Source organism: Lepidochelys olivacea, assembly GCF_965140295.1.
Source record: "Lepidochelys olivacea isolate rLepOli2 genome assembly, chromosome: 27".
Taxonomy (NCBI): domain Eukaryota; kingdom Metazoa; phylum Chordata; order Testudines; family Cheloniidae; genus Lepidochelys; species Lepidochelys olivacea.
The window spans coordinates 15,789,516-15,815,749 of NC_140437.1; the positions used below are offsets into that span (position 1 = coordinate 15,789,516).

Consider the following 26,234-nt stretch of genomic DNA (forward strand, 5'->3'; position numbering starts at 1 on the left):
TGCGCTCACCCACACCTGCACACAACATAACGCACCATGCCCACACATTCAGCTGATGCACATGGGTGTGTGCACACACAAAACCAATGCGCACACATGCAAAGAGCATACGCCATACATACGCACGACCAAAGCAGCCTTAGGTACCCATGCGCATCCAGTGTAGCTCCCCATAGCAAATTACAATAGCAGCATGTGGCGGGCTCGGGGGGCAGTGGCGAATGAGTTTGAGAGGTTGACATTCTTTTCCCATCTCAAATGGGGCTGAAACGTTGAAACCTCAAAAGAATTCACAAACTGAAAAAACGATTTGATGTTTTTCCTCTTGTTTCAGGTCAATCGAAAACTTTCACTCTGATCACGTTGAAGTGCTTGATTTAGATTTCAGCCTTTCTTCTTTAAACTTCTTTTCAGTAACAGCAGCTTAGAGTTGGGACTGAAAAGTTGTTCTGTGCCGGAAAAAATGGAATTTTTCCTTTGGAAAATGTCAGCGTTCTGAAACACTGACCGTTTGGTTGGTTTGTTTTTCCTCGGCATTATTTTCAAGCTGGGAAATTCGTTGCACCTGACCCTGTCTCACTAACTGGCATTTTTTGGATGCCAAAACAATTCACTGAACAAGTCCCAACCAGCGCTAATCACTGCCCCTGCTGTCCAGCTGGGGAAACTGAGGCATGGGGCAGCTAAATGCCTTGCCTAAACTCAGGGGCAGAACCAGAATAAAACCCAGGTCTTCTGACTCCCAGCCTGCTGCTTTATCTCCTGGACAACATCCAGAGCCTGGTTGCCCCACTGGGCAATGCTGCCCATCAGAATCCATTTGTTTCTGGGGGGCATCTCCGCAGCTGGGTGGTGAAAGGGTTAAGACTGGATGTGGGTGGCTTTGTTTGAACCGCCCCCCTGCCAGTTGGCTCCCCACAAGGGCTCATTAAGCTAGCCCTCTGCCCCCCCTGCCCAGGAAGATTAATAATTCAGGCAGACTCCTGAGAGCCAGTAGTCGCTCAGCTCTCCCCTCCCTCCCTCTCTCCTCCTCTTCTCTCTCTCTCTGCCTCTCCCCTCCTGTCTCCACCACTCACTGTGCAGCGGGGATGGAGCAGGGCTCAGGAGCTGTCTAACTCGGCTGGGGGACGGGGCGCAGGCTCACTTGCTGGGGAGCAGAGGGAGAGACCCTGCTGGCCTAAGCCAGTATCTGCCTGGGCTGGAAGAGGGGGGGGACCACGCTGCACGGTTCTCCCTGCGTTCAGTTCAGGGGGCAGAGAGAGAGACGTGGACTTGGAGACTCTCCTGGGAAGTGGGAGAGAGCGACGGTGCGATGGACCCCAAGGACCGCAAGAAGATCCAGTTCTCCGTCCCGGCGCCCCCCAGCCAGCTGGACCCCAGGGCAGTGGACATGGTAAGGGTAGCGTGTCGGCGGGTTCGTTTGGGATTGGGGGCCGCCGGGGCAGGGGGAGTTTACACAGCGGAGCAATGCTGGGTCCTAGGGCTGGCGCCTGTTTGCTCGGGTCACGTACGCGCCCGCACCCCCGACCAAACAGGCTCAGAGACATTCACTCACAGGTCCAGTCACACACACACCCAGACACACGTGAGGATACACAATTCACTCAGGTGGTCAGCCAGCCACTCGGGTACACTCGCACCTGCACACACTCGCCTAGCCATTTGCACACTCCCAGCCCTCCTGCACACCCACCCACAAAACCAGTGCAAACAAACTCACGCCCTAGGCCACTTGTGTGCACCCCAGGTTCGTACACACAGCCGTGCATTCACTAAAATGCCAGGGTGTGTGCACGCTGCATCCCTCACACACCCAATCATCCAGGACACCGGCATACTGAACGGCATACTCCGTCTAAAAATAATAAAAAAATCAAAGCCCACTCAGGTACGCACCCCGCACACCCAAGCTCAGCGCACACTCACATACACACGCATCCTTCACGCTCACACGCCAACGAGCAGCGGGCGGGATCCAATGCTGGTGTGAATCAGTGCGGCTATACTGACATCAATGGGGCTGATTTACACCAGTTGAGCATCAGACCCTATCTACAGAATGACCCCGAACCTGATCTCTGGTTAGCCAAGGGCTGAGCACATCGCCTTGAAAGCACCATGCCCCCATCAATTCCTTCCCGGCTCAGCTCTAACTCCATTTATGGAGAATGCGCCGAGCCAGGACTGTCCTCGAGCCGGTCAGCGGTCTAAGGCATCTGGGCATTAAATGGATGGAATTTCATAAAAGGCACCTTAGTCCCTTAGCAGCCAGGAGGGCAGAACCTGAGCTGTTTGCCTAACCATGCCCCTGGAGTGAGAACAGCCATTTGGGGGCTTGTCCGTCACCGCGTGGGGTTAAATCCGGCTGCAAAAACCTGCCCCAGCTGCACAGGTGAGCACAAGTTGTGTTTGTCAAGCCCCGGTGCCTCCAGACAGGCAGCACTGAGGACTGGATTTGCTGAATCCAGATGCGACTTGGATCCGGGTCCCCCCCACCAAGATCAGAAGGGTGGGGAGGGTGTCAGCTCAAAGTTTCCCCCCTGTCTTGGGGGGCCTGCTTACTGACTGACGGAGCTAGGTGGCTTTAGAGTGCCAAGCCAGGTCAGGAGAGATTACAGGCAGTGCATGCCAGGTAGGGTGCTGGAACAACTTGTAGAGTGGGGGGTGCTGAGAACCACTGAACCAAACGGTAAAGCCTGGATATAATGGAATCCGCTTCAAGCCAGGGGGTGCGGCGGCCCCCCGCCCCACTCCCCACACCCCTCGTTCCAGCACCTATGATGCCAGGTGCAATTTCACAAGTGAACCCGGTTCCCCTAGCACTGGTCAGCCTCGTGAATTGCACGTCTAGCCAATATACTCCTCCCTCCAGCCACATAACTGTACCTGCGCCAGCCGGCGTGTTACTCAAGAGGAGTGTGACCTCAGCGTTATCGGTCAAAAATGAAACCTGGTTTCCATTCTAGGCATGGGAGTAGTTTGACTCCTATATTTGGTGGGGGGGAGCTCCAGTCAGGCCAATGGGGCAGCACGTGAATGGGGGAAATTCTGCACCTGCCCAAGGCTTGCAGTTTGGTGCAGGGGGCAATGCCCCCCCCAGACTACGCCCAGAGTTCTAGGAGAAATTACATTCCCAGTGGCCTGTCACGTTATCATCTCATGGACTTCGGATGCCCCATGTGACCTGAGTTTAGGGGCCTCCATCTGGCAGACCTGTGTCCATGTGACAAATCGCACCCTTAGCACCAGTTGGCCCCCTTGTTAGCAGCCTCAACAGGGAGGCCAAAGGGCTAGAGAGACTGATTTCCCCTCCCTTCAAGTGGGGGCGCCAGCCAGGCCAGGGATGGGTCTACCATGGTGCTGCCAGCAGCTTGCCCTGATGCTGCCCCACCTGTGCCCCCCAGAATGGCCCCTGTAAGATGCACGCAGCTTTGATCTCACTTCCTCCAGGTGCTCGGCGCCACCAGCCTGGCCCCTGCGAGAGCCGGTCTCTCTCCCTTCATCCCGCTGGGCTGCCCGTCCGATCCTCTCCTACCAACTCCTCTCAAGGGTGTCCCTATGCTTAGACGCGTCCCTGCTTAGTAAACTGGGGATGCGGAGACCTTGGTACATCCCCAGGTCCGAGCCCCTTACATCTCCTGTCTCACACTCACATACACACCGATACACCACACACACACAGCACCCCTCTCACACACGATCGCTTACACCCTGATACATACCAAGGCGCACACCCCTCAGCCACTCCCCCACAAAGCCAATGCACACGCACGCACAAGGTCACTTACACACAGATACTAACACCCAAACTTACACACCAGACACTCATGTAAAATCAATGCACACTTGTGCAAAGGAACACACTAGATCACTGTCAGACTCTCTCTCTCTCTCTCTCTCTCGCACTTCCCCCCCCCCCCCCAACAAGGGTGGTAGGATTGTCAGCCAGCCTGGCCCGCTCCAGGCATCCCAAAACCACAAGTCAAAGTCCCCCAAAAGATCACAAGATAGGCTAAAAAATCATGGTTTGTTTTTTTAACTAAACAAACTGGGGGTTCTTTTTATTTGCCTGCCGGTTTCTGAGACTTCCCCTGCGTCACGTTCCCCTGCTTTCCCCAGCAGCCACAGGGGCTGCAAACGTCCTTATTTTTAAAAAATGAAATCGGAGATGTTCGTGAGTCCAAGGGCCGGGGCTGTCCAATGTCGAGAGAGAAAATCGTGAGAGCTGGCTGCCCTGTGATCTTCAAAGGGCTCCCAGAGGACATGCAATGTCCAGGGCAGTGTGGCAGGGCTGGAAACCTGCTCCTCACCCTTGGGGAATCCCCAGTGGCTGTAGCTGTTGCATGGCTTATAACCTGTAGAGGGTATATATGTGCAAGTCCAATGCTGCCCAATAGAGGGCGGTGATGATTCATACATTGTAAGGGTTTGGCTGCAGCTTTTTGGTACAGCTAGGTGGTGGACTAGAAGTTGTCTGGCTTAGGGTGATGGGTTAGAGGGCCAGTGGAGGGCTGGAGAGGGCACGTGATGGTGATGGGTTACTTGAGGGGCGCAGGATTTTATTATTTGTAGTACCGTAGCACCCAGGAAGCCTAGTCCTGGTCCAGGACCCTGTTGCGTTGGGTGCTGTGCAAACACACAATAAACAGATCGTCTCTGTCCCCAAGGAGCTGGCAAGTGAAGCATAACACAAGAGATTGGTTCAGACAGGGGAGCGCCAGGAAACAACGAGACAGCATTGGTCAGCATGGTCGGCTGCGATATCCGGGCCCCAGCGACCTAACCATTACCGTGTTCATGGGTGTCAGCACCAAGGATGTCAGAGGGAGCTTCCTGGCTGAGCATCCCACTGCCATGCCTTGCGTGGCCCCCGGTGCCATGTCCTGGGGGCCATAGCAATGGGTCTGAGGGGCGAGGGGGGTAGTGGAGGAAGGGGAAACCTCTTCCCTGTGGGCCAGAACGAAGCGAGGTTGTGGGGGAAGGGAGCAAGGCTCCATCGCCTCTCTTCACCCCCACCCCCCATGGGGCAAGAGAGAGATGCTCAAACCGTTCTCCCCGGGTTAGATCCGCCGCCGGAGGCCCACGCCCGCCATGCTCTTCCAGATGTCGGAGCACTCGTCCCCAGGTGAGTCCGCTCTGGAAGGGGGTCGTGGCCTCCATCCCAACTGAGGGGGACACGGCAGAGGGAGGTTTCCACAAAGGCAGGGGCTCAGCCACCATCAGGGCCCTCATCGGCCTTTCTGGAGGGGAGGAGAGGGCTGCGGGGCGGGGGAAAACAGACCCATTGCCAGGTCACAGCTGGTGGTGGCTGGGTCTGAGGGCAGATCTCGTGGCCATCGCCAACTAGCTGAGGGGCAGCGGGGCAGGTGACCCCTTCCTGGTGAGAAGAGGGTTTGGGATTAAAGCCTGAGGATGCCCCACCCCAATGCCCCCTCCTGGTCCCAGGGGATCCCCCTTCCCTCCCAGCCTGGAGGGCAAATCCCAGATTAAGAGGCCTCGAGGGATGCCCGAGGTAGCTCTCGGTGCCCAGCAGAGTGGGTCTGGCTCTGGGCTGCTATGGCCTGGTGCCGCAGCCTTTGGGAAGCTCCATGGTGGTGCTGGCAGATGACTCTTCCCATTTTGGCACCTCCCTGCCTGGCGATCTCGCTGCAGCCTTGCCTGAGGCTGGCATGGGGCAATTCCCACCGGGCAGGGGAGTTCCCTGCCCAGAGGAAGCAGGGCAAAGGGTGGGGGGCAGCTCTGGCCTGGCCTTTGGGCCCCGAACCAAAGTGGCATTTGCCTTCCATTCTTAGCAGCTCTGGCCCCAAGCACCCAGGGACCTGGGCCCCTCTCTGATCAGGAGCGGGTGCCCCCTGCTGTCGTCCTGCTGCCCTGGCTTGTGCCCTGATTGTCTTTTTCTTCTTCCCTCCTCTCTCCCGCCCTCTCCCTCCTGCAGAAGAGGATTATTCCCCATACCAGGTCAGTGATGGGGCCCTGCCCGGAGGGAGCAGGGAGGATGGGCTGGCTGAATGGAGACGCAGTAAAACGATCAGCCCAGGCTCTGACCGGTGTCGGCAGCCCCAGTCAGTTGGGAGGGTGGAGGTGGTGGCAACACGGATGCTGCAAAGACCCCTTCCTTCTGAGTGGTGCAACTGGCTGAGAATAGGCACAAACACGGCCTTGGGGGCATGGCCTGTCTCCAGAGAGACTCCTCCCAGTTCACCCTCTGGTGGAAAAACCTGCTACCCTGGCACTGCCCTCTTCCCCAAAGCAGCTGGCAAGCTTGGGCGTGCGGGTCGGGGCATGGGAGACGTAGAGGGCACAGTCAGACCTGTGGGGCATTGGCAGAGCTGTGGACTGGAACCGGGGGGGACCATGGGTCAGGGTGGAGGGGCATTGGCAGGGGAAGCTTGCGCTGGTCGCGCGTAGCTGCTGCTGTCGGTGGCGACCTTTCAGGAGCGCTGCAAGTCACCGCAGTTACTCAGCATTGATGAAGGGAGAAAACATCAGGGCGCCCCCGGCGCACGGCCTTGGGCCTTTTCCTCGCTCTTGTGAGGCCAGCATGACAGTGATAGACTGCGTGGTGCAAAGTTACCTTGGAAGTTCCCAAACAACTTGAGCTGCCGCAAAGCCCGGCTCAATCCCCACGCTCCAGGAGCTCACAGCGAGGGATTATCTCTGCCCACATTTTCCATGACTTCTCCTTGATCTCGAGTGAAATTAAATTCCTTAACGCACGCAAAGTGCTAAGCTGTAATGGAGGATGAAGTGAACAGGAGCCAGGAATCTGAAGCTTAGGAACTGGTTAAGGGTTTGGCCGCTCTTCAAGCCCCCTCCCGCCCCTCACGATGCAGAGAACTCGCAGTTCGTTACTGTAGCGGATTTGCGACTTATCTCGTAATTGCCGTGGACTTTCACCACCTTGCAGTGTACTAACAAAACCAGCCCCTTGCTGGTGGCCATGGACAGTGCCATATGGAACCTTTCACCTCCGTGTGGCCAGTTCAAATCCTGCCCCAGCTCGGTGACAGTGAATGAAATTTGTAACCATCCGATGGCTGTTTGACAACTTATGTGACATGAATGCTCTTGGCCTCAGCCCAGCTCCACCTAGCAAGGGGCACAAAGTGGCCTGTCTGAGGAGGGCATCCCACAACCTGCTCTCAGACACAGTCCACTCACATGAGTTAAGGAGTACTTGTGGCACCTTAGAGACTAACAAATTTATTTGAGCATAAGCTTTAGTGAGCTGTAGCTCACGACAGCTTATGTTCAAATAAATTTGTTAGTCTCTAAGGTGCCACAAGTCCTCCTTTCCTTTTTGCGAATACAGACTAACACGGCTACTACTCTGAAACCTGTCACATGAGTTAGAATCCAAACTCCCCCGGCCTCCCCCCAACCCCCTGACCACCGTCCCCACTCCTTGGAGTTTGGGGAATTGACAGTGAAGCAAAGTTCAGTTCAAACCCCTTTTCCTCAGGGCTGGCCGCTCCTAGGGCTCCTCCTCCAGGAATTCTCAGCCCACCCTCTAGATCCTCTCTCTCCAGAAAGCCCCACTTCTCTCCCACGCAGGTGGAGTAAGGAGCCAGTTGCTTCCGGGAGCGAGCAGAGCTCTGCTCCGGACTGACGCACATTGGCAGTGTAGTGGGTGGTGGAGCTTGTGCTTCCTCTGACCGCACTGTCCCTGTTCTCTGCAGAGAGGCACTCAGCTCCTCAGAGACATTTAGGTGCCAAACTCCCAGTGCTTTAAGGGATAGTTAAATACCTGGGCAGTGTTGTCGCTGTATCAGTCCCAGGATATGAGAGACGAGGTGGGGGAGGGAATATCTTTTGTTGGACCAGCTTCTGTTGGTGAGAGAGGAGCTTTCAAGCCACCCTGAGCTCTCCTTCAGGCCCGGGGAAGGTACTCACAGAGTGTCACAGCTAGATACAAGCTGGAACAGGCTGTTAAGCACAAGGAGTTAATACATGTTGCAAGAAGCCATTCAGCATGAAGTGGGCAACTAACACCTCTGCAGTCTTTAAAGACCTGGACCTCAGTGTCTAGGCTGGTGGAGCCAGTGTTTTTCACCAGCCTCGAATCTGGGCCCAGGGCTTTGTTTTTAACGTGAGGCCCAGGGCCAAGGGATGAGTGAGCCATTCGCAAAGTGGTGTGGAAATCCTCACTCCACATTGTTCAAAAGTTTGTTTGCTCTGCTCAGTGCCCAAGGTTTGCTTTGGATTCCCTGAACTTTGCCCCTGCTCCCCACCACGCCACCCCACCTGGGGCCTCTGTGCTTAACAACCATCATCCAAGGTCTCCCAGGCAGCCTTTGTCCCTGCCAAGAGAGGGGCACCAGGCAGCGCATGTGGGTTCTCCCCATGATGAGTGGGGGAAGGCGGCAGAGCTGGGGCCTCTTTGGCTGGGTCACCTGGGGGGCTGCTCGACTTGCTGTCCCAGCCCTGAGGTTGGCCCTTGATTCATAGACCCATGTTAACTGGAGACTCTCTTGATTGCTCTGCTCTGGTGCTGTTGACAATCCATTCTCCTCCCTTCCAGAGAACGCTGGGAGAGGGCCACCTGCTTAAAACAAAGAGGACCAACCCGTGTGTCTACACGCCTCCCTCTCTTAAAGGTACGTGTACTTTCATGTCATCCCTTGCAAAAAGAAAGCTTGGGAGCAGCAGTGAAATTCACCCCGCGCCGAGGGAGAGTGCAAAGTCCATGCATCACGTATGTCTCACTTCACCCACAATGTCACTGTATCACTCAAGTCCTGCTTCATCCCCTAGGGATGCGTGGCCGCCTTATTGTCCTCTACACAGCTGCGTGTTTCATCCTCATTCACGCACCTCCTTGTTGATGGACACCTTATTGGTCTTCCATCAGCTTGGCACAGCGCATCTTGGTCAGTTTCACTTCCTGCTTCTAGCCAGTTTCACATTTCCCTGCAGTGAGGTTAGGTTTCCAAAAGCTACAAGGGAAAAATTAAAATCCTTAAAGGCCACAAAATCCTTTGGATAATAACTTTGGGGCTTCAACTGCTGCTGCAGAGCCGGGCTAGCAGGGGGAGCCGGCACACTGTTTGGGGTTTTTTTCCCCTCCTCTATATCCCATTAAAAATAGCCAGTCAGTTTTATTTTAAATGCCTCAGAGCTGAGGGGTGGTAATTGTGCAGCACTTTAAAAATGCTAAAAGCTCTACAGAGATCAAATAAGCCCAGCAGCAGCCTGAAGAGGGAGCAAAATAATTCCATCCCTGTTCTACAGGTAGGGAAACTGAGGCACAGAGAGGCGCAGTGACTTGCACGAGGGCCACACAGCAAGTCTGTGGCTCAGCTGGGCTTAGAATAGGAAGATCCTGGCGGCCAGACTCTTGTTCGCTCCACTAGTCCTGGCTCCCTCTTTATGGAGGCGTTGTGTTAAAAAAAAGACAGAGATTTAAACCCAGAATGTGTTCCCTCTACGATTCTGACAATTATATGGTCTGATCTTGCGGGTTAAAGAGCTGTGGTTTTCTCATAGGTTTGCCTATGGCCAAGCTGTCCTCATCAGCGAAAGAATGACCTTTATTGCCTTTTTTGAGGAATGGGCCAGCATATATTTTGTGCATTGCTGATGTCCCACTTAAGCCTTATTTTGAGATCTTTAAATGGGACTTTGATGGTACGTGAGGTTTGGGAAGGACCCTCTCTGCCGAGGTGAAGGTCTCTTGCTCCCTCCCAGGTTCTTTCCCATTATTATATTACAGGAGCTTGTAGAGGCCAACCAGATTGAGCCCCGTCGCGCTAGGCTCTGTACGAACACAGAGCAAATTACTTCTTCTGTCTGATTTAGTGGAGTTAACGGGCATGGCCCTGCTTTTTTCAGCAAGTGTCTTTATCTGAGCTGTCAGATGTTGCCAGGTGGAAGGGTGTAATGAACCAACCCCACACCAAACTCAAATCTCTCATTAGCACCTTTTGATCTTAACGAGCCTCAATGGCAAAATCAAAGGGCCCGGTTCTCCACTCTCTCCCCCTCCCAGTGTAAATCAGGAGCGACCTGCCTGGAGCGGGTGGAGTTATACCAGTGTCAAAGCGACATGAATCAGGCCCAGCGTGTTCACTGACATGATCTATTTAAAGCCCTAATTTGACGCCGTGTGTGCGTTCGACAATCTGTCTGCGCTGCAGACGCTGCCAGGTATTTAAGAGTTCACTGCCACGCAGGGACCTCATGGCAGGGTGAGTGGCGAAGGGGCTGCCACAGCAGGGGGTGAGCTGCAGAGAGAGGGTCATCACTCTGCCTAGCTCGCCCCTTCTGACTGCCGTCCCTGTGATCTCAGTGCACAGGGCAGACCTCCTGGAGTTCAGGCCCCCCCCCCCCCCCGCAGGGTGGGCAAATGCAGCCACTCCCATGTTACAGATGGGGAAACTGAGGCCCGGAGCGGGGATATGAATGGTGAATAGTGGGGATGAGGAGTGGATTTAGGCAACATGCTTCTTGCTCTGCTACTTCTCCCGCTCCCTCTCTCACACTTACACAATCACACTGTTTCACTCCTGCACATACATACGCGCACACCCGCTGTCTCGCTCTCACACACACACATGCACTGCATCGAACTCGCACATATGTGAGCACACGCTCTGTACTGTACATAGCAATTTCCCATCAGCCGCTTGCTCCCACTTCATCTGCATGCACCTATTGTTCTCACCTGTCTCTATCACATCTCGGGTTCTGTGAAATCTGCCAGGACTCAGGCTCTGCTCTTCCTCCCCCGTGTTCCCTCCCAGCCCCCTGCTTTGTTCCCTCGCTGCCTCTGAAGGCACGTTGCCTCCCGCATGGCAGCGAGAGAGGGAAGGACCCAGATGGTGCTGGGGGGGCTGCGTTACCTGCTCCCTCAGCTGGAGCCGAGGCCCATGGGGCTATAGAGGGGGCTGTGATTAGGGGGAAGCGAGGGGGAAATCAGGCCCTGGGTCAATATCGCTCCCAAAACGGGCATCCCAGAGGGAGCACTGGGTAGAGAAAGGCCCAGCCTGGATGATCCTGGGCCAGCAAAGGCCACACAACTTAGAAAAACCCCAAAGTGCCTTGGGCTTGGACCCTCAGCTGGTGTGAACCAGTACGGCTCCGGCGCAGGGGTGCCCATTTACACCAGCGGAGGATCTAGCCCTGGATCTTGCTTTGTTTCAGCTCCACATGGTGAAATCCACTGAGGCCGGGACCAAGTCTCTCACACCCAAGATTTCTCTGGGACTTAAATGCCCCATGCTGTATGTGCCATGGGGCACGTCTACACTGCAGTCTGAGTCCCGGTCAGCTGACTCACAGAGGTCAGGCTGCAGGGCTGAAAATAGCAATGTGGACTTGCAGGCTTGGGCCGAAGCCCAGACTCTGGGACCCTCCCCGCATGGCAGTTTTATAGCCCTGCAGCCCAAGCCTGTGTCAGCTGACCTGGGCCAGCCATGGCCGTGCCATGGGTCTTTTACTGCTGTGCAGATGGACTCAAAGAGTCATAGGATTCATCAGAGTTGAAGGCGAGAAGGGACAATTGGCTCGTGTAGTCTGACCCCTTGTAAATTTCACCCAGTTACCCCTGTGCTGAGCCCAGGGACTTGTACACCTCCCCCCTAGAAGATTTACACCCTTGTGCCTTTAAAATGACCCACCCAAGGGCCAATTCTTCAGCTTCCTATGGCCCCTTTGATCTGTAAGCCCCGTGCCCCATGAATCATCCCCTTTCCACAGCCAGTTCTGGGAGCAGGACGGGGTGGCCAGGGGCAGGAGGAGGGATGGCCAGGGTGTTCCCATGCCCTGCTCCCCTGGGCGGCTCCAATGCCCATTGTACATGGGGGCTCAAAGCCCCTCTAACTCTGTCCAGGGCCAGAGCAGGCCCCAGGACTAGAGAGGCACATCACTCTCTCCCTTCGGTCCCCAGGCCACACTCCATGCCAGCGCTGGGGTGAATCAGGGCCCAGGGGTCAGTGGAATGAAGAGAGGGTCAATACGGCCCAGCCCTTAGTACAGCAGGTGCTGTGATGGTCTGTCCCCGACTGGCCTTGGGGCATCCCAGCCAGCGTCGGGGAGCCCCGAGCAGCTGCCATGCTGATCGCTGGCCCTCCGGCCACCGATCCTCCTGCGCTGGCTTTGCTCCTGCCTCTCTGCTCCCATGCCGGCACTGGCTGGTTCCAAGGCCAGCCGGAGGGGGAGCTCCCGGCAGGCTCCTTTGTGCTGCCATCAAGGCTGGAGGAGGGTGCTCTCCCCCCACCTCCCTTTGCCATCACTCTTATCTCTCCCACTGAGCTTATCACTAAGTTCTCTGGCTCCTCTCCCAACCTCCCCCACTCCCCTTCAGTGCATTGGCGGCAGCTCAGGCCGCTGGGCTGGCCTGCCGAGTTCGCTGCCTCGGAGCCAGTGGAGGCCGAAGTGTGGCCTGTGGGGCTCTCTGGCACAGCCTCCCACTCCTCTAATCTGGGGCGGGAGGGCAGCTGGGCCCAGCCCCCTATTCCCCCTGCGATCAGTCCTGCTTTACTGTTGGAACAAGCTAACCCATGTGTTAAAGGGACAATGGCTTCAGGTCGCACCCTGCCCAGGTCCAGCTGGGATTTGGCCTCCTGGTTCCCCTGCCTCAGTTCCTAGGATCAAGTTTCCAAATAAATCAGCCCTAAATTGAGCAGTAGAGTCAGGGGGTTGAGACGCCTACACTGACCAGCCAAGGATAGAACCCAGGCCCCTGCTCTAACCACTGAACCATATTCCCTCTCAGAAATAGAAGCCAGTTGGGGCCCCCAACCCTGTGATCCAACCACTAGACTGTATTCCCTCTCCCTGCCAGGAACAGAACTCAGCAGTCCTGACTGCCAGGAGGGCCCTGCTTTAACCAATGTACCCCACTTCCTCCTGCAGTTACAAACCAAGAAACCTGACTCCCTTGCCTCCTGCTGTAATCAACAGCCAGGAAGAGACCCCAGGAGTCCTGCCTCCCTGTCCCCCACTTTATCCCCAAATCCATATTTCCCCTCGGCTCAAAGCTGCCACAGCACTTGCATTTCAGACTGCTGTTTCTGAGTGCCCGTAACCAACTCTTTCCAGTCCTTTGTACCCAGCTCTTAGCTCACACAAAGCAAATGTTTCCTTGTTCTTCAGCCTTGGCAGGGATGTAGTCCTCAGCAAGGAATGTGACCAGCCTTGTTCGGGGAAACAAAACCAATCCGAGAGACAGAGACAATGGTTCACTGTTGACAGTGGCTTATTCCGTGGTGGTGTTTATAGCCACCTCCACTTCCTGCCAGTGACCCAGCACGCCCACTCTGCTGCATCTAGCCCTAATCCATTTATTTTTCATCCCTGAAATATACATTTAAACTGCCTTTTTTTTTTTTTTAAACAAAAGGCCTCATATCTGAGCTGAGCCCTGGGTTGTGTGGCAAGTTCTGCCCCCACCCCAGCTTCCCCAAAAAATTGGGTCAGCTTTCCCCACCTGCTGGGTTCTCAGCTGCCCCAACCGGGACCAGATTTTCAGCTTAGCTCAGCTTGCACTGAAGCATCTCAGTAAGGACTCGGCCCCACACTGTGACCCCGTAGCCAGATTGTCAAGTCAGTGGCGATCTCCGGCCCGAGAGAGCAGGTGCTGGCTCGGAGGGGGTGGAAATGCCATGCTGTTCGGACCGTCTCAAGGTCGCTGCTAAAGCAGCAGGGTTTCTTGGGAGGGTGTGATGAGGAGCAGGCCGCAGAGGGTTTGTCTTCGCTGCAGCTGGGAGCGAATCGCCCAGGGCACGTAAGCAGACCCCTGCTAGCAGCGTGGCCGTTCCGGCTCGGGTTCTCACGCCGAGGGGGTGGGCTCAGAAGCCCAGGCACCTGCCTGAGCCGGAAGAGCCGCGCAGCTGAGGCCGCTGAGCTAGAGCGAGGCTGTCTGCCCGGGCCAGGAGGCTGGTTCCCAGCTGCCGTGTGAACATTACCCAGCGCAGTACGGCGCTCTCTAGCCTAGGGTCACCCAGCCGCAAACTCCCCGGGCTGGGAAGCTCGTGGACAGCGGCACTAGATCCCACGAGAAGCCAGATTTCCTGAAGGCTGCCACGCGGCTTGGAACCCTTCTGCGCCGCCTCCGTTATCGCACCAAGGGCAGGCGGGTAGGATGGTCCCCACTTCATCCCGCGGTGGTGAAGGGGAGGAGGCGGAGGAAGACCCGGACCCGGTCAGCGTGTCCAGTGATCAAAGCGCTGAGGCAGCGCCGGATTCATTTGAAGGAGGGAGGGCTTTGCCCCATGTGCCTTGTCTGTGTCACTGGCCCGGACGCTAATTCCTCTTGCAAACCAGGGTGTGAGAGGCAGCGTGATCTGCTGACAGGACAATCATCCTGGTGGGAGCGGGGGCCCTATTAAGTTCCTTGGGGCTTCCCCACTTCACTTCCTGGCCAGGTTTCCCACTCTGGCTCCTTTGATGCTTCATGAGATACTGTGGAGCTCTTCAAGGGGGGCACTTGGGGTATGTCTCCACCGGGGGTCTCATCGCCCAGGCTCCAGACGGAAACCAAAGGTCTCCACTGCAGTTGGACAGGCTTGGAGCCCGAGCCCTGCAAGCCCAGATCAGCTGACCCAGGCTGAGACTGGGTGCTGCTGCGGGTTTTTTAAACGCAGTAAACGCACTGTAGCCATCCGACCTCTGAGCTTTCATACGATCCCCAGGCAGGCTGGGGGAAGGTCGCAGGAAGCTGGGGCTGCAGCGTTGCAGGCTGCATTGTTATTCTGAAGCTGCGTGTCTCCACTCCACTGGTCGGTCCGTTAGCATGCTAGACGCGTCCGTCCGGAGCAAATGCACATGGGGGGGGGGGGGCGCTGAGTGTACCCAGGCACTGACATTTGTTGTTGTAGGGCTGCCCTGTGTTCTGCTCTGAGCCTGCGTACCCCGAGCTTTGCCATGGCCAGGTTGACAGGCAGACGTGCAGATTGTTTTAGCAGAGGGCTGATTTGTGCAGGGCTGGTGGGTCTCTACCATGCAACCAGGCCTCTCTGCTCCCAGGAGGAGTCTGCCGACTCCCCTGGGTCCGCTAGTCGGAGGAGAAACCGGGGCGTCCAGAAAGCAGCTCCGCAAACATACCCAGAGCGCAGGGAGGTCAGGCACTGATTCGTCTCTGAAGGTGCTGTCAGCACCTGTTAAGCCTACGACTCGGGGAACTGCCCTGCAATGACAAGCCAGTGCACGTGGTCCTGCGCTTCGTAGCCACCCACAACAGCCAAGCAGTGGTCACATGGCGCAGCCCTTACAAGCAACCCTATAACAAGCCAGCCAGCGTGCACGGGTGATGGAGGGGGCAAAGCTGGTCGGGGAACAAACTTTAGGTTCACAGGTGATGTTACTGTACCAGGATACACTGGTAATGTCCTTTATAGATACCGGACTTGGTAACATTCTCTCAGCAAGTGAAATCAGGATTAACTCCTCTGAAATCAGTGTGTAAACTTGGGCATAAAACTGATGTGAGTGAAAGAAGAATTAGGTCTGTATGGAGTACCGAGAGAAAGGTGAAGTAGTTAGAAGACAGGACTGGGAGCCAGGACTCCTAGGTTCTGTTCCAGCTCTAGCCACTGACTGGGTTTGAGCTCAGGTAAGTGACTGCCTCGCTCTGTGCCTCAGTTTCCCCCATCTGTGCAGCAGGGATAGCACTGATCTGCTGTGAGGGAGGCTGTGAATGTGATCTGGTGTTTGTGAAGAGCTTTGAGATCCTACAGTACAATACACACAGAGAGATCGCTAGTGGGGTGTGGCTCCCGTCTCTCGGATCCCTCTGCTCTCTGATGCTGGAGACAACAGGGGCTGGGTCGCCTGGAACCTGCACTGGCTGGACCCGGCTCCCACTGGCACGACTTGGCTCTTCTTCCCTCCTTGTGCATTCCAGCCATGCAGCGCATAGTGCAGTCGCACCTGGAGGCCAGCAGCGGCCTGGAGGACGAGGATGCTGCCGAGCAGGAGGACAGCTCCGAAGGGGAGGCCGAGGACGACAAGTCATGTGACCCAGACGACATCGACTCCGAGATCCCCGGCCCGTGTGAACTAGAGAGCAGCGTCGTTCCTGGTAAGAGAAATGCGGCATAACCAGCCACTTTGGGGGAGGCGGGGGGCAGGAGCAGCTGGTGCCCAGAGCAAGTGCAGTAGGGCTGCAGGGGCGTGTGCAGGCAGCCAGGCGTCCCTCGAGTCGGCCCCACCAGGCTCCCCTTAGGGGCAGCTAGGTGTCCTGCAGCCTCCCAGGCCGGGAGAAGCTTGATGCCCCCAGTGGCAGCAGTCGGTACTGCACCTTGCCACACAGCAGTGTAACACAGCGGTGCCATTCTCCGGGAAGAGGGGTAATGGAAAGCCAGAGAGGGACGCTCAGGTTGTTAGATCTTCCCGAAGGAGGGGAGCCCAGAGCGTGCGAAGCAGCGTGATCATGTCCTACGAGGACAGGCCTGGGAGCCAGGGAGACGGGCGTCTAGTCCTGGATCCCGTAAGGTTGGTGCTGTGTTTCAAACAGCCCCGGGTGAATGGTCCTTTGCAAATAATGCAGCCAACAGACATAGCCAATGGCTGGCGGCTGCTGCTGCACTCCTGTCACTGCTAGGCTTGGACTCAGGAGAGATGCTTTCCGGCTGACCCTGGGGAGCCGGTCGGTGCCTCAGTTTCTCCATGTGGGGACAGTGATAGATGCCAGCACAAATCACAGCTCTCTAGCTAGAAGGGTCATCCCATTCGGTATCACAGTGATGGGAATCGCTGCTTTCCTCCCTGTGCTGAGTCCATCCCTGAGGTGCCTCGTGAAGGCTGAGGAGCCGTCCCTGAACCAGAGAGCGGGATGAATCATCGGGGGTAATTACCTGCAGGTTTAGACTCAGCGGGAGCTCCGGGATGACTCGTCCCACTCCTGGCTGCCATTGTTTGCTGGCCCCTCCAGGAGAGTTTGCATCTATTCTCCAGCTCAAAGGATGGCTGGGCATTTCCCAGGGCATCTTGCTGGCCTTGCTGTGCTGAGATTCCTGTTTGAGAGAAGGAGGTTTCCAAGCACAGTGCCCTGGTGCACTGGATCCCTGTGCAGGGCTCAGCTGTTTGGGTTCCCTAGGTTCTGAGATATCCCGGGGACGAGCACCACACAGACTCCAGCTGCGGTGGCAAGATGGGTGGGAACCCTGCGCCGTGCCCCCCGGTGCAGTCAGTGACACCAGTGCAAAGTGGCTCAGTGATGCTACCCAATCAGAACTGGGGGAAGAAGCTCAGAATAAGCTGGTCAAAGGCCCTGGGGTGGAACTCAGGAGCGCAGAGGGCAGATGGGGCTTTCTTGGCCATTTGTGGGAAGCAGGGGGTGGGCTGGGGGTTCTAACCTCTCTGAGCCCTGGAAGGAAGCGACCTGGGGGAAGGGGATTTGCTTTAGTCCAGGGCAGTTTTCCCTGGATCCGAGTCTGGAGGTCAAGGAGTTTGGAAGCAGGTGGGAGGCCTGCCAGCGTAGCAGGATTCTATTTAAAGGCCTCGCTATTCTCCCCTGTCCCCCCCGCCTTCCTCAGATCCCACTCGCTGGGGACCCGCTGCGCATACTAAAATATCCCTTCATTTAGCGCCTTTGCTGCTAGGGAGAAACCTGTAAATATTCCCCACTGCCTCCACGCATTCGCTCCCTCCCTGGTACAATGAGCCGTCAGTCACCTAGGAAACCATCGCTGTTGCTTGGCACGAAGGAGCGGTGAGCCTGGTGCCTTGGCATTCAATCAGACACACACACACACCCCAACCCACCCACCTGCTTTCCCTGCACCGTCCGGGGATGGCGAGATTCTCCCCCCCTCCCAGTTAAATTCGGTGGGGGGTGGGAATCATTGAGCTTCCTCATCCAGAATGGACCCGGGTCACGGTGGGGACGTTTATCTTGGCACTTTGGCATCTCAGCTCCCTTCCGCTCTGGGCAGCGAGAGCTGGGAAAGGCTGGTTCGGGTTAGAGTCAAGTTCTTTGTTTCTTTTATAGTCCTGGGCTCCCACCCCACGCCACAGATCCATTGATGCTGCTCAGTTCTGACACACATCCCCCTCTATCCCAGCCTTGGGCTCCCCCCGCCACAGCTCTGCCAATGCCCCCTCAGTCCTGCCCTGCAGCACCCTTCCCTTCCAGTCCTGGGTTCCCCATACGCACAGAGTGCTGGCAACACAAGGGTAGTGAAATCTGTGTAGGAATCTGTCATGTGCCCCTCCCCGAGCATCTGAGTGTCCATTTCAGATTTGTGTCCCAGTAGCAGTTAAAAGCCCTGGTCAGGATCGGGGCCCCAGGCGGCGAGGCCCTGCACAAACACTTGGGAAGACTTGGCACCTGTCCTAACTCCCAGCAAACTTACAGTCTAAGTAGACAAGTCAGGTATGAAGTCGGGGGGGAAGGGGGAGAGAAGGATATAATCAGACAGATACAATCTTATAGACATCGATACCTTTGCAATTAGCAACAGCCAGAGCACCAGCTGTCCCAATTTGCCCCTCCAGCCGTCGCCAATTGGCTGGTTTCTGATAGGCCGCATGGTTGCGGAGGCATCTGAAGGAAGGGAGGGTAGCAGCTGCAGAGGGTCCTCCCTGCGTTCTGTGATTTCCATCTATTACAGAGGTACCTAGAGGCCTCAGAGTGATCAGGGGCCCATGATGCAGGGAATTATATGTACCTATAGCGAGAAGCAGCCTCTGCCCCCCCATTACTTACTGTCTAAATAGAGGAGGTAAAGGATGGGAGGGGAAACTGAGACACAGAGTTGCCCTGATGGCCCTGCCAGAACTCGGACCAGAGCACAGTTCTCCTGAGTCCCAACCCCCCAGGCCTAGCTACTAGACCGCCGTGGCAGCATGAGGGAATGAGGAATCTGGCCCAATGGGGCTGTATCCTGACCTGGTGGCATCGGTCTAGGGCTGAGAGAGGCAGCCGATCTCCAGGCCCCGTTCAGTCCTTGGCTGCTCTGCTGTGGCTGAAGACAAAGGGGGATTAGCAGAGCCAGCTGCGGCAGGAGGAGATTTTTCCCCGGCGGGGACACCTGTCTTATTTGCAACAGGACCAAGAGCTGCCAACCTCACCCCACCAAAGGGCCATCAGAGGGCAGCAAGAGCTATCGGGCGTTGGGGTAGCAGACAGGGGCTGAACTGGGCTGAAATGGCCGGGGCCGGCAGGGCTGGGGAGGGACAGGATTTGTGCTCTGCAGACGGCGCGCCAGCCGCCCTGACCTTCGCTGGTTGCTCCCCAGATGGCTTATCTTGCTACTGTATTCGTTCCAGGAGCCCAGGCGATGAAGGAGCTGCCTCTGACACCTGAGGTACCAGCAGCCCGTCCCAAGCCAGTTCTGCCAAAACAGCACTCCGGTAAGGGAATGGCTCCCTCTTGTGAAAGGACAGGGAAGAGGGATTGTAAAAGAAGTACCATGGAAAGAAAGAAAACGGTTCCAGCCAAAACTGGGGAAACAGCTGATGCTGCTTTTCACAGGCTCTCACCCCTTCCCGAGTTTGCACGCACACTCCCCGCCCTGCTGCTAAGCTCCAGAGGCGCTGGGAAGCTGGTGATTGCAGCAGAGAGAAATGTTTTCGGGAAGGAGGCACATGTCATCGCGGCGGGCGGCGTCTCTCACCTCGGGGAGACGGGCCTGGGGTTTCACGCCTGCGCTGGTGTCCAGGCTTCTTGCAAACACAACATCCAGAGGTTCTGGAGGGGGGCGGCAAGGCTGGTGGGGGGGGGCAGGTGGAGCGTAGAAAGGTTGACACTGCGGAACGCAGGCTGTGGAGCAGGTCTTGGAGTGAGAGAGAATCGCGGTGTCTGTCTGCATCCAGCCGCCGTAATAAAGGAAACCCCTTTGCATTCGCTGCCCCAGAGTCCTTGCTCTCCCCTGCCACAACAGGTCATTGGTTTGGTTAGCGCTGTTCTATTTGAAAGGGAGGTTGCCAAGAAAAAATTGGGGACCAGAATCTGCTGTCAGTTCCTCTGGGGTAAAACCAGAGAGACACTGATGGAGTTGCTCTGGATTTACACTGGGGTAATTCACAACAGCCTCTGGCCCCTGCGTATGGTAACAAAATCAGATTCTGATCTCATTTCCATCCATGTAAATCTGGAGTAACTCCACTGAAGTCAATGGAATTACTCCAGATTTATGCTGGTTTAACTGAGATCAGCATCTGGCCTGATGTTTCCTTCTCTGGGTCATGACAAACCCCTTTGAGGATTAAAATGGAAAGCATCAAAAACGAAACCCCCAACCTTCATTTTAGTTTTTGTGGCTGGTGCCATTTTGACTTTTGTTGCCTTTTCTGGCGTGTGCTGGCTCAGGCTGGTGAGGGCTAACAGCCCTGTCACAGGGGCAGGGAGCAGCCCGCCCGGATTCCAGGAGTCACAGTTACACACACACACAAGGAAACTAAGCTGATCAGTTTCACTTTCTGCTACTTTGGTTTCGCTTGGCAGCAGCAAGAGACAAAACCCAGCTGTGCTGTTGGGGTCTGGCTGCACTGCAGAGTTGCTAATCTAGCCCTGGTGTGAGCAGCAGCCAAGCCCCCGTTAATGGGTCCTCACTGGTGGTGCTGCACTCCTGTGTGTGTTGCTAGGACTTCTCGGGGAGGAAGATCCCTTGGTTCTTTGTGTGCAGTAAGCTGGGCTGCTCTAGGATTCTTTGCCAGCCAGCCGTGGAAAGAATTTGTCTGTCCTTCTGGGCACCTGGGGGGAATTGTGGGAAAACACTGGAGGACAATCAGCACTCAAGTGGTGTGGCCGGAGTTAACCCCTGGGTTAAACTAGAGCCCGGAGCTAACTCAGCCCCATCCTGGTCAGCTAGCCTGGGCTTAGAGCGTCTCCAAACCCAGGTCAGAGGGGGTTGGTGGGGAGAGGTTTGAGCTAAAACTTGGATAAGAGCCTGGGTTAACAGCAGTGAAGATAGACCCACTTGGGCGACAGGATTTTGTGTGGATAGGAGAGGGCTTGGGGATAACATCAGAGTTAACTCTGCAGTGACGACACCCTGGGTTTGCAAAACCTCCTTCAGCAGGAGTTTGCTTTGTGATTCTCAAACTGAAGGCGGTTCCCTTCTGGGTCCCATTTTCCCTTCCCCTTCAGCCCCCAAAGCTCTGTGTGTGGAGGGGCGAGTGTACCCATTGTTTTGGAGGTTAGCCCCTCTCAGCTTTCTGGCTCTCACAAACTAGCTAGTTCCCCTTGGATTTGGGTTCTTCACGCTCCAGGGAAGCGTGTTAACCCTATAAAGGGTGAGGGTGGTGTTTTCATTGATAGGGAAACAACAGAAGTCTGATCTCTCTCCATTCAAGGTGCTGCAACACCTCCAGTTTTAGGGAAACCTGAACACTGAGGGCATAACCAACCTAGGGGGTGGTCTCACGCTGTGTGACACCATCGGCAGAGAGCCACAACCCACTTCCCCTGGGTGGGGGATCACTCAGATGGCACCAGTGTCCCATAGCTCTCAGACATGATTGTCCTAGCACTGGGTTCCTCCCAGCCTAGGGGACCTGATTCTCCAGGTGCTAATGCAGGGGCTAATCCAGTGCAGCTCCGTTGACTATAAAGGAGTCACTTCAGATTGATACCCGTGTAAATCGGAGAATCACTCAGATATCTATCTGTGCTCTCCCCCAACCCCTGCCCCCTGAGTCAGGGCTCTCACTGGGCATTTGATCGCCCCTAATACTGTGCTGCTCAGGATCTAGCTGCTTAAGTGGTTGAGCCGTCCTGATTTGTGCCTGGACACGGTAAGCATGTCCCACCGTTCAGCTTAGCTATGAGAGGGGAGCCCTTCCGTACCCCTGCAGGGCCATCGCTCAGAGCACATGGAGTTGCGACAGGCATGTGGCCCCCTTGCCGCCTTGTTTATCCCCTTTGTTAATATTTCCAATGGAGAATTCTGTGCAACGCGTCTTGTTCCTTTTTCTCCTTTGTTGCTGCCTCCCGAAAAGCCCCGGGAAATGAGACCAAGGCATTTGAACCCCGTATCTCTCCAGCTGTCATCAAATCACACAAAAGGAAAGGTAATCTGCCGGTGCGATAGACAACGGAGGATCAGTGGGGATTTGTTGCAGTGGGTGGGAGACCCAGCAATGCCTCCAAGGTTAAGGGTCAGTCAGCATCTCCATTATGTTTTCAGAGGAGGCACCTACCTGGCCTGGCACTAACCTGGGGCCGAGACTTTATCAGCCCTGGTTTTGGTCTCCCTTTGCATTTTTCTTGTTTGGGTTTTGCAGCATCAAGGCTAAAATTAGCACCATTTTCCAGCCCCCAACCCGAAGGCCAGGTGCCTACTACTAAGTCTTGTCAGAATAGCTAATGTTGTTCAGGGAGGTGGTCTTGCTATGCCCACAGAGAAACGCCATCTGCTGGCACAAGCTGCGTCTACACCGGGGGCGTTGCCAGGATGGCATTTGTAGCGTAGACAAGGCCTAAGGCAGGAGGGGCCTGATTTTCAGAGGGCATTGATCACCCGCAGCTCCGGTCGATTTGTCCATCTGACCTCTTCTTCCTCAGTAAGCTGGCCCCCAGGTGTCTCAGAAATCGAGATACCCCAAATCAGCGGCTTTTTGTGGCTGCAAATTAATCCGGCTTCCCAAGGTCTTTCATTAGCCTTCCCTGACTGAGTGTGTAGATTGGTGGGCTGACTGAGAGGAACTTTGGAGCCTTTGGTAGAGGAAACAAGGGGAAGGGTCTTTCCAGAGGATCCCAGTGTTAATTTTGGGGGAAGAAGGGCTTGGATCTGGATCAATAATCAGGATTTCACTGATTCATGGTGACATTTTAAAGCACTTGTCTGATTGTTGCATGAAGTCTGGAACCCTCCGTGCTGGGGGATGGACACTCCTAGAATTTGATTAACATGCTGGTGTTTACTCCTGGAAGGTGGCCAGAAAGTGTCCTTCGCTGGCGGGATAGCGGAACTCGGGGATGAGCTCAACTCACTTGCTGAATGGGAGAAACCTGAAGCTATTGAAGGAGACGGGCCCAAGGCCCAGGATCCGGATCCAGGGCAGGACAGTCCTTCCCCGAGCGGTAACGTCATGAGCCTGAGGAGCAAGAACAGGGGTGGGGTGTATATTGTGTAGCAGGAGCAACCACAGAATTAATCAGGGCTGGATGCAGAGTCCATAAATAGAGCCAGTTAATGCAGAGCACATTGACGCTTCAGGGAGACCCGCTCCTTGGGCGGCTCTCAGAGAGCTTCACAGACATTCATTAAAGAAGCCTCATCTAACCCACAAACGTGGGGTAAGTAAAGGAAAATACAAGAGCCACATCCCCAGTGCTGAAATGCAGCCACCTCTGGGGTGGAACGTGGCTACTGTTTTAACAGCACATGGCAACTAACAGTTGGGAACACAAAGCGAAGGGGGAACCTGCATCCTGTTGAAACCGCATGGAGAAGCTTGGCTCAGCGGAAAGGTTTCCCCTGAGCTAGAGTTTGGCCACAACACTCTGGTTAACACCCAGACACTCACAAAAAGAGCCATGTGGCTTTTTAACAGCTACAAGCTGGGATCCCTGCCCCAGAGGTTCACTTGATGGGATCCATGGAATGGATTTTCCCCCTCTAATCATGCATTTGGATTGCAAATGGTAACTGTTTTGCAAATGACAGTGAGTGTTGGGGGAAGCAAGGTCCTCCCATTAGAGAAAGGGATCTCAGCCTGGGGCAGTTTGGAGAGCTGCATTCAGGATTATTGTCACCCCAGTAGGACAGTCACCCCAGTGTTAGGAAGCGGGGCACAGGCTGTCTGGCCCAATGGGAAGGACTTAGATCAGTGGTTGCGGGGTCAAGTTAGAGTCAGTAGGCAGCCAACGAGCCAGGGTCAGGGCCAGGTCTGCTAGCCAGCAGTCAGGGCTGTAGCCAGAGACGAGGCAAGGGCAGGAGTGAAGTGGGAATGGGCAGGAGGCAGATTGCGGGAGATAGGCAAGAGCTGAATCTGATGCAGCCACAATGGGGAGCATGCACGGTTACTCAGACACCCCCTCGGGTCGCTTCCTGGCTGAAGCAGTGGGTGCGAGCCAATCAGGCGGCTGTACACCTTGGCCTTTCCGATAGGACTTCCTGCGGGGCCTGACCTTCTAGGACTGGTGAGGTGCTGCTTTGTCCATCTCCCTTGGTGGTGACAAGGGAGTGTCACAGACCCGGGGCCCCAGCAGTCCCAGGCTCTAAGGACCTGCACCTCAGAGCCATAAACGAAGCACTCCTGTCAATGCAGGATCCGTGCAAACAAATAACCGCTGATCCCTGCCCTGGGGAGCTCACAATCTACAGCTTCTGCATTTTATTTTTTCCTTTTCCCCTCCCAAGAACACATCAAGGAGCGGAGACATGTTGGCTTTGCAGAGAGACCTCCACGCTCTGTGAACGTAGAGAACTGCTCCACCACCTCCCCACTGGGAGGCACAAGTTAGCCTGGGTGGCGGAAGGAAGATGGAGGACGCCGTCCCACAGGTGGAACGCACTCATCTTCCCGCTCCACGTTATGGATTCTCTTTCCTTAACAGCCTCATTTACTTTATTCCCCCCTCCCCCTTTCCTTTCTCATCTTTCTGATTTTCCCATCACCTGCCAATGGTTGGCTTGTTTCTGTTAAGTGAATGTAGTGCTGGCAAAAGGTGGCAGCTGGACAGATGTTTGAAAGTCTCTGCATGTCCAACTAGATGATAGAGATGGGCAAGTCCTCTTGCCGTGGGGCATCTAATCCATCCCAGGCCCGGAGGCTACTGCAAGATTTCCCCTATTCTCCATTTACTAGTACTCTGTCCTATCCGTCTAACTGTGCCAAACAATGGGGCTTCCACCCCTTCGCTTAGGAGACAATCGCACGTCCCAGTGCAGTACAGGTGGCAGCAAAGCCAGCTTCCCCCGTGTCTTCAACCCTAAAGAAAGGCCCTTCCTTTGGACCGTTCAGTCTTTTTGGTCCATTCAGTCCTTGCCCTTTTTGCTTGGGCATGCTAAAAGTGTGTGTGGGGGGGCAATTAGTGTCAGTGATGGTGGTGCAGGGGAGGTGGAGACCCTGCCCACCAGGAACAGACCTGAGACTCACAAGCCTTGGAGTTGTTCTAGCAAGAGCTGCCCTAGGGTGTGAAATCCTGGCTTGTGTGGAAGGGTTTGTGGGTGCATACACGTGCAAAGCTGGGCAAGAATTCCTTCCTTCCAGCAGGGAGACTATCTGGTCTTTATCTCCACTGGTTTGTATATTTCATTAAAGCAAACCAGCTCTTAGCTTCTCTGAAAGACCACAGAGCAAGAGAGGAACACAGGAGCAAACTTCAGCTCCATGTGGCAGGGGGAAGCCCAGTGGTACTAGGGGAGTGCTGAGCAGAGGAGAAAGCTTGAAGATGATTCCACCCACTAGCGCATCTCCATGACTTTCAGCGGAGCGGAGTCTGGGCGCAGGGGCACCAAACACAGGGGAGATAGGTCAGGTGGGATTACTTTAAAATTAAAATGTGAAATGGCACCAGAGGGTTGAACAGAGGTGGAGCCAAACCATAGTGTTGGTTCACCAGCCCTGGAGACTGAAGTCCTCTAGTTTATATCCTAGGGCAGACAGGGTCAAACTTCCCGCACCAACATGCCTCAAGCTCAATCTGTAGCAAGGACCCTGGCTCGGATCCTCAAAGTTTTGGACGTACCTAATTCCCCTAGAGCCCCTATCTCTAGTGAGGATGAAGGCCTCCCACTCAATCCTTGGCTTCCAGGCTGATGCTGCCTAACAAAAGAGGCCAGTCTGTACCAGTGAGGGTGATTTTTGTCATGTGGCCACTTATCTCCTGGGACCTGAGCCAAGAACCCACTAACTTGTTTCACAGGAGCCACCACACAGCTTACAATGGCTAGTGGCTTGAGCTGGATTTGAACCAGCCCCTTCGGTGGGAACATTAACATGGAACATGCAAGTTCCTGTTTGCCAAATCCAAAATGCTGTTTTCCATGGTTATATCATCCCTAATGGGGACTGCGAGCAAGAGGCAGCTTCTTAGTCTAGTTTAGGTCACTCTCTCTCCTCTCTCTCTCTCTCTCTGTACCCTTTGATCCTGTATTGAGCAACGCCCCTTGCCCCTTCCGTGCACCTCACTGCGGTAATAAAGCTTTGTAAATAAATCTTTGCAGTGTGTTTTAATGGGAGAGGGTAAAGGAGGAGACGCTCTGATACAATAGGCCTGGCTAGTCCTCCTTCTGTCACCAAGGGCCCAAGGCCTCCCAGCAGGGTACAGTAAGTGTGTGGGGCTGATGTAGAGGTTAATGCCTCCCTGCTGGTAAGCAGAAGACTTGGCCGCAACTCGC

The 26,234-nt window shown here is 55.3% G+C and overlaps 1 protein-coding gene across 1 annotated transcript; it reads left to right on the top strand.

The window, feature by feature from the left end:
- Positions 1-1,011: 1,011 nt before the first annotated feature.
- PPP1R1B (protein phosphatase 1 regulatory inhibitor subunit 1B) lies at positions 1,012-26,051 on the top strand. Its single transcript, XM_084615943.1, has 9 exons — positions 1,012-1,393; positions 5,065-5,125; positions 5,936-5,958; positions 8,522-8,597; positions 15,845-16,021; positions 19,213-19,296; positions 21,886-21,957; positions 22,820-22,969; positions 24,252-26,051. Exons 1-9 carry the CDS (start codon positions 1,313-1,315, stop codon positions 24,353-24,355), a joined length of 828 nt encoding a protein of 275 aa, XP_084472069.1. The 5' UTR covers positions 1,012-1,312; the 3' UTR covers positions 24,356-26,051.
- Positions 26,052-26,234: the final 183 nt, after the last annotated feature.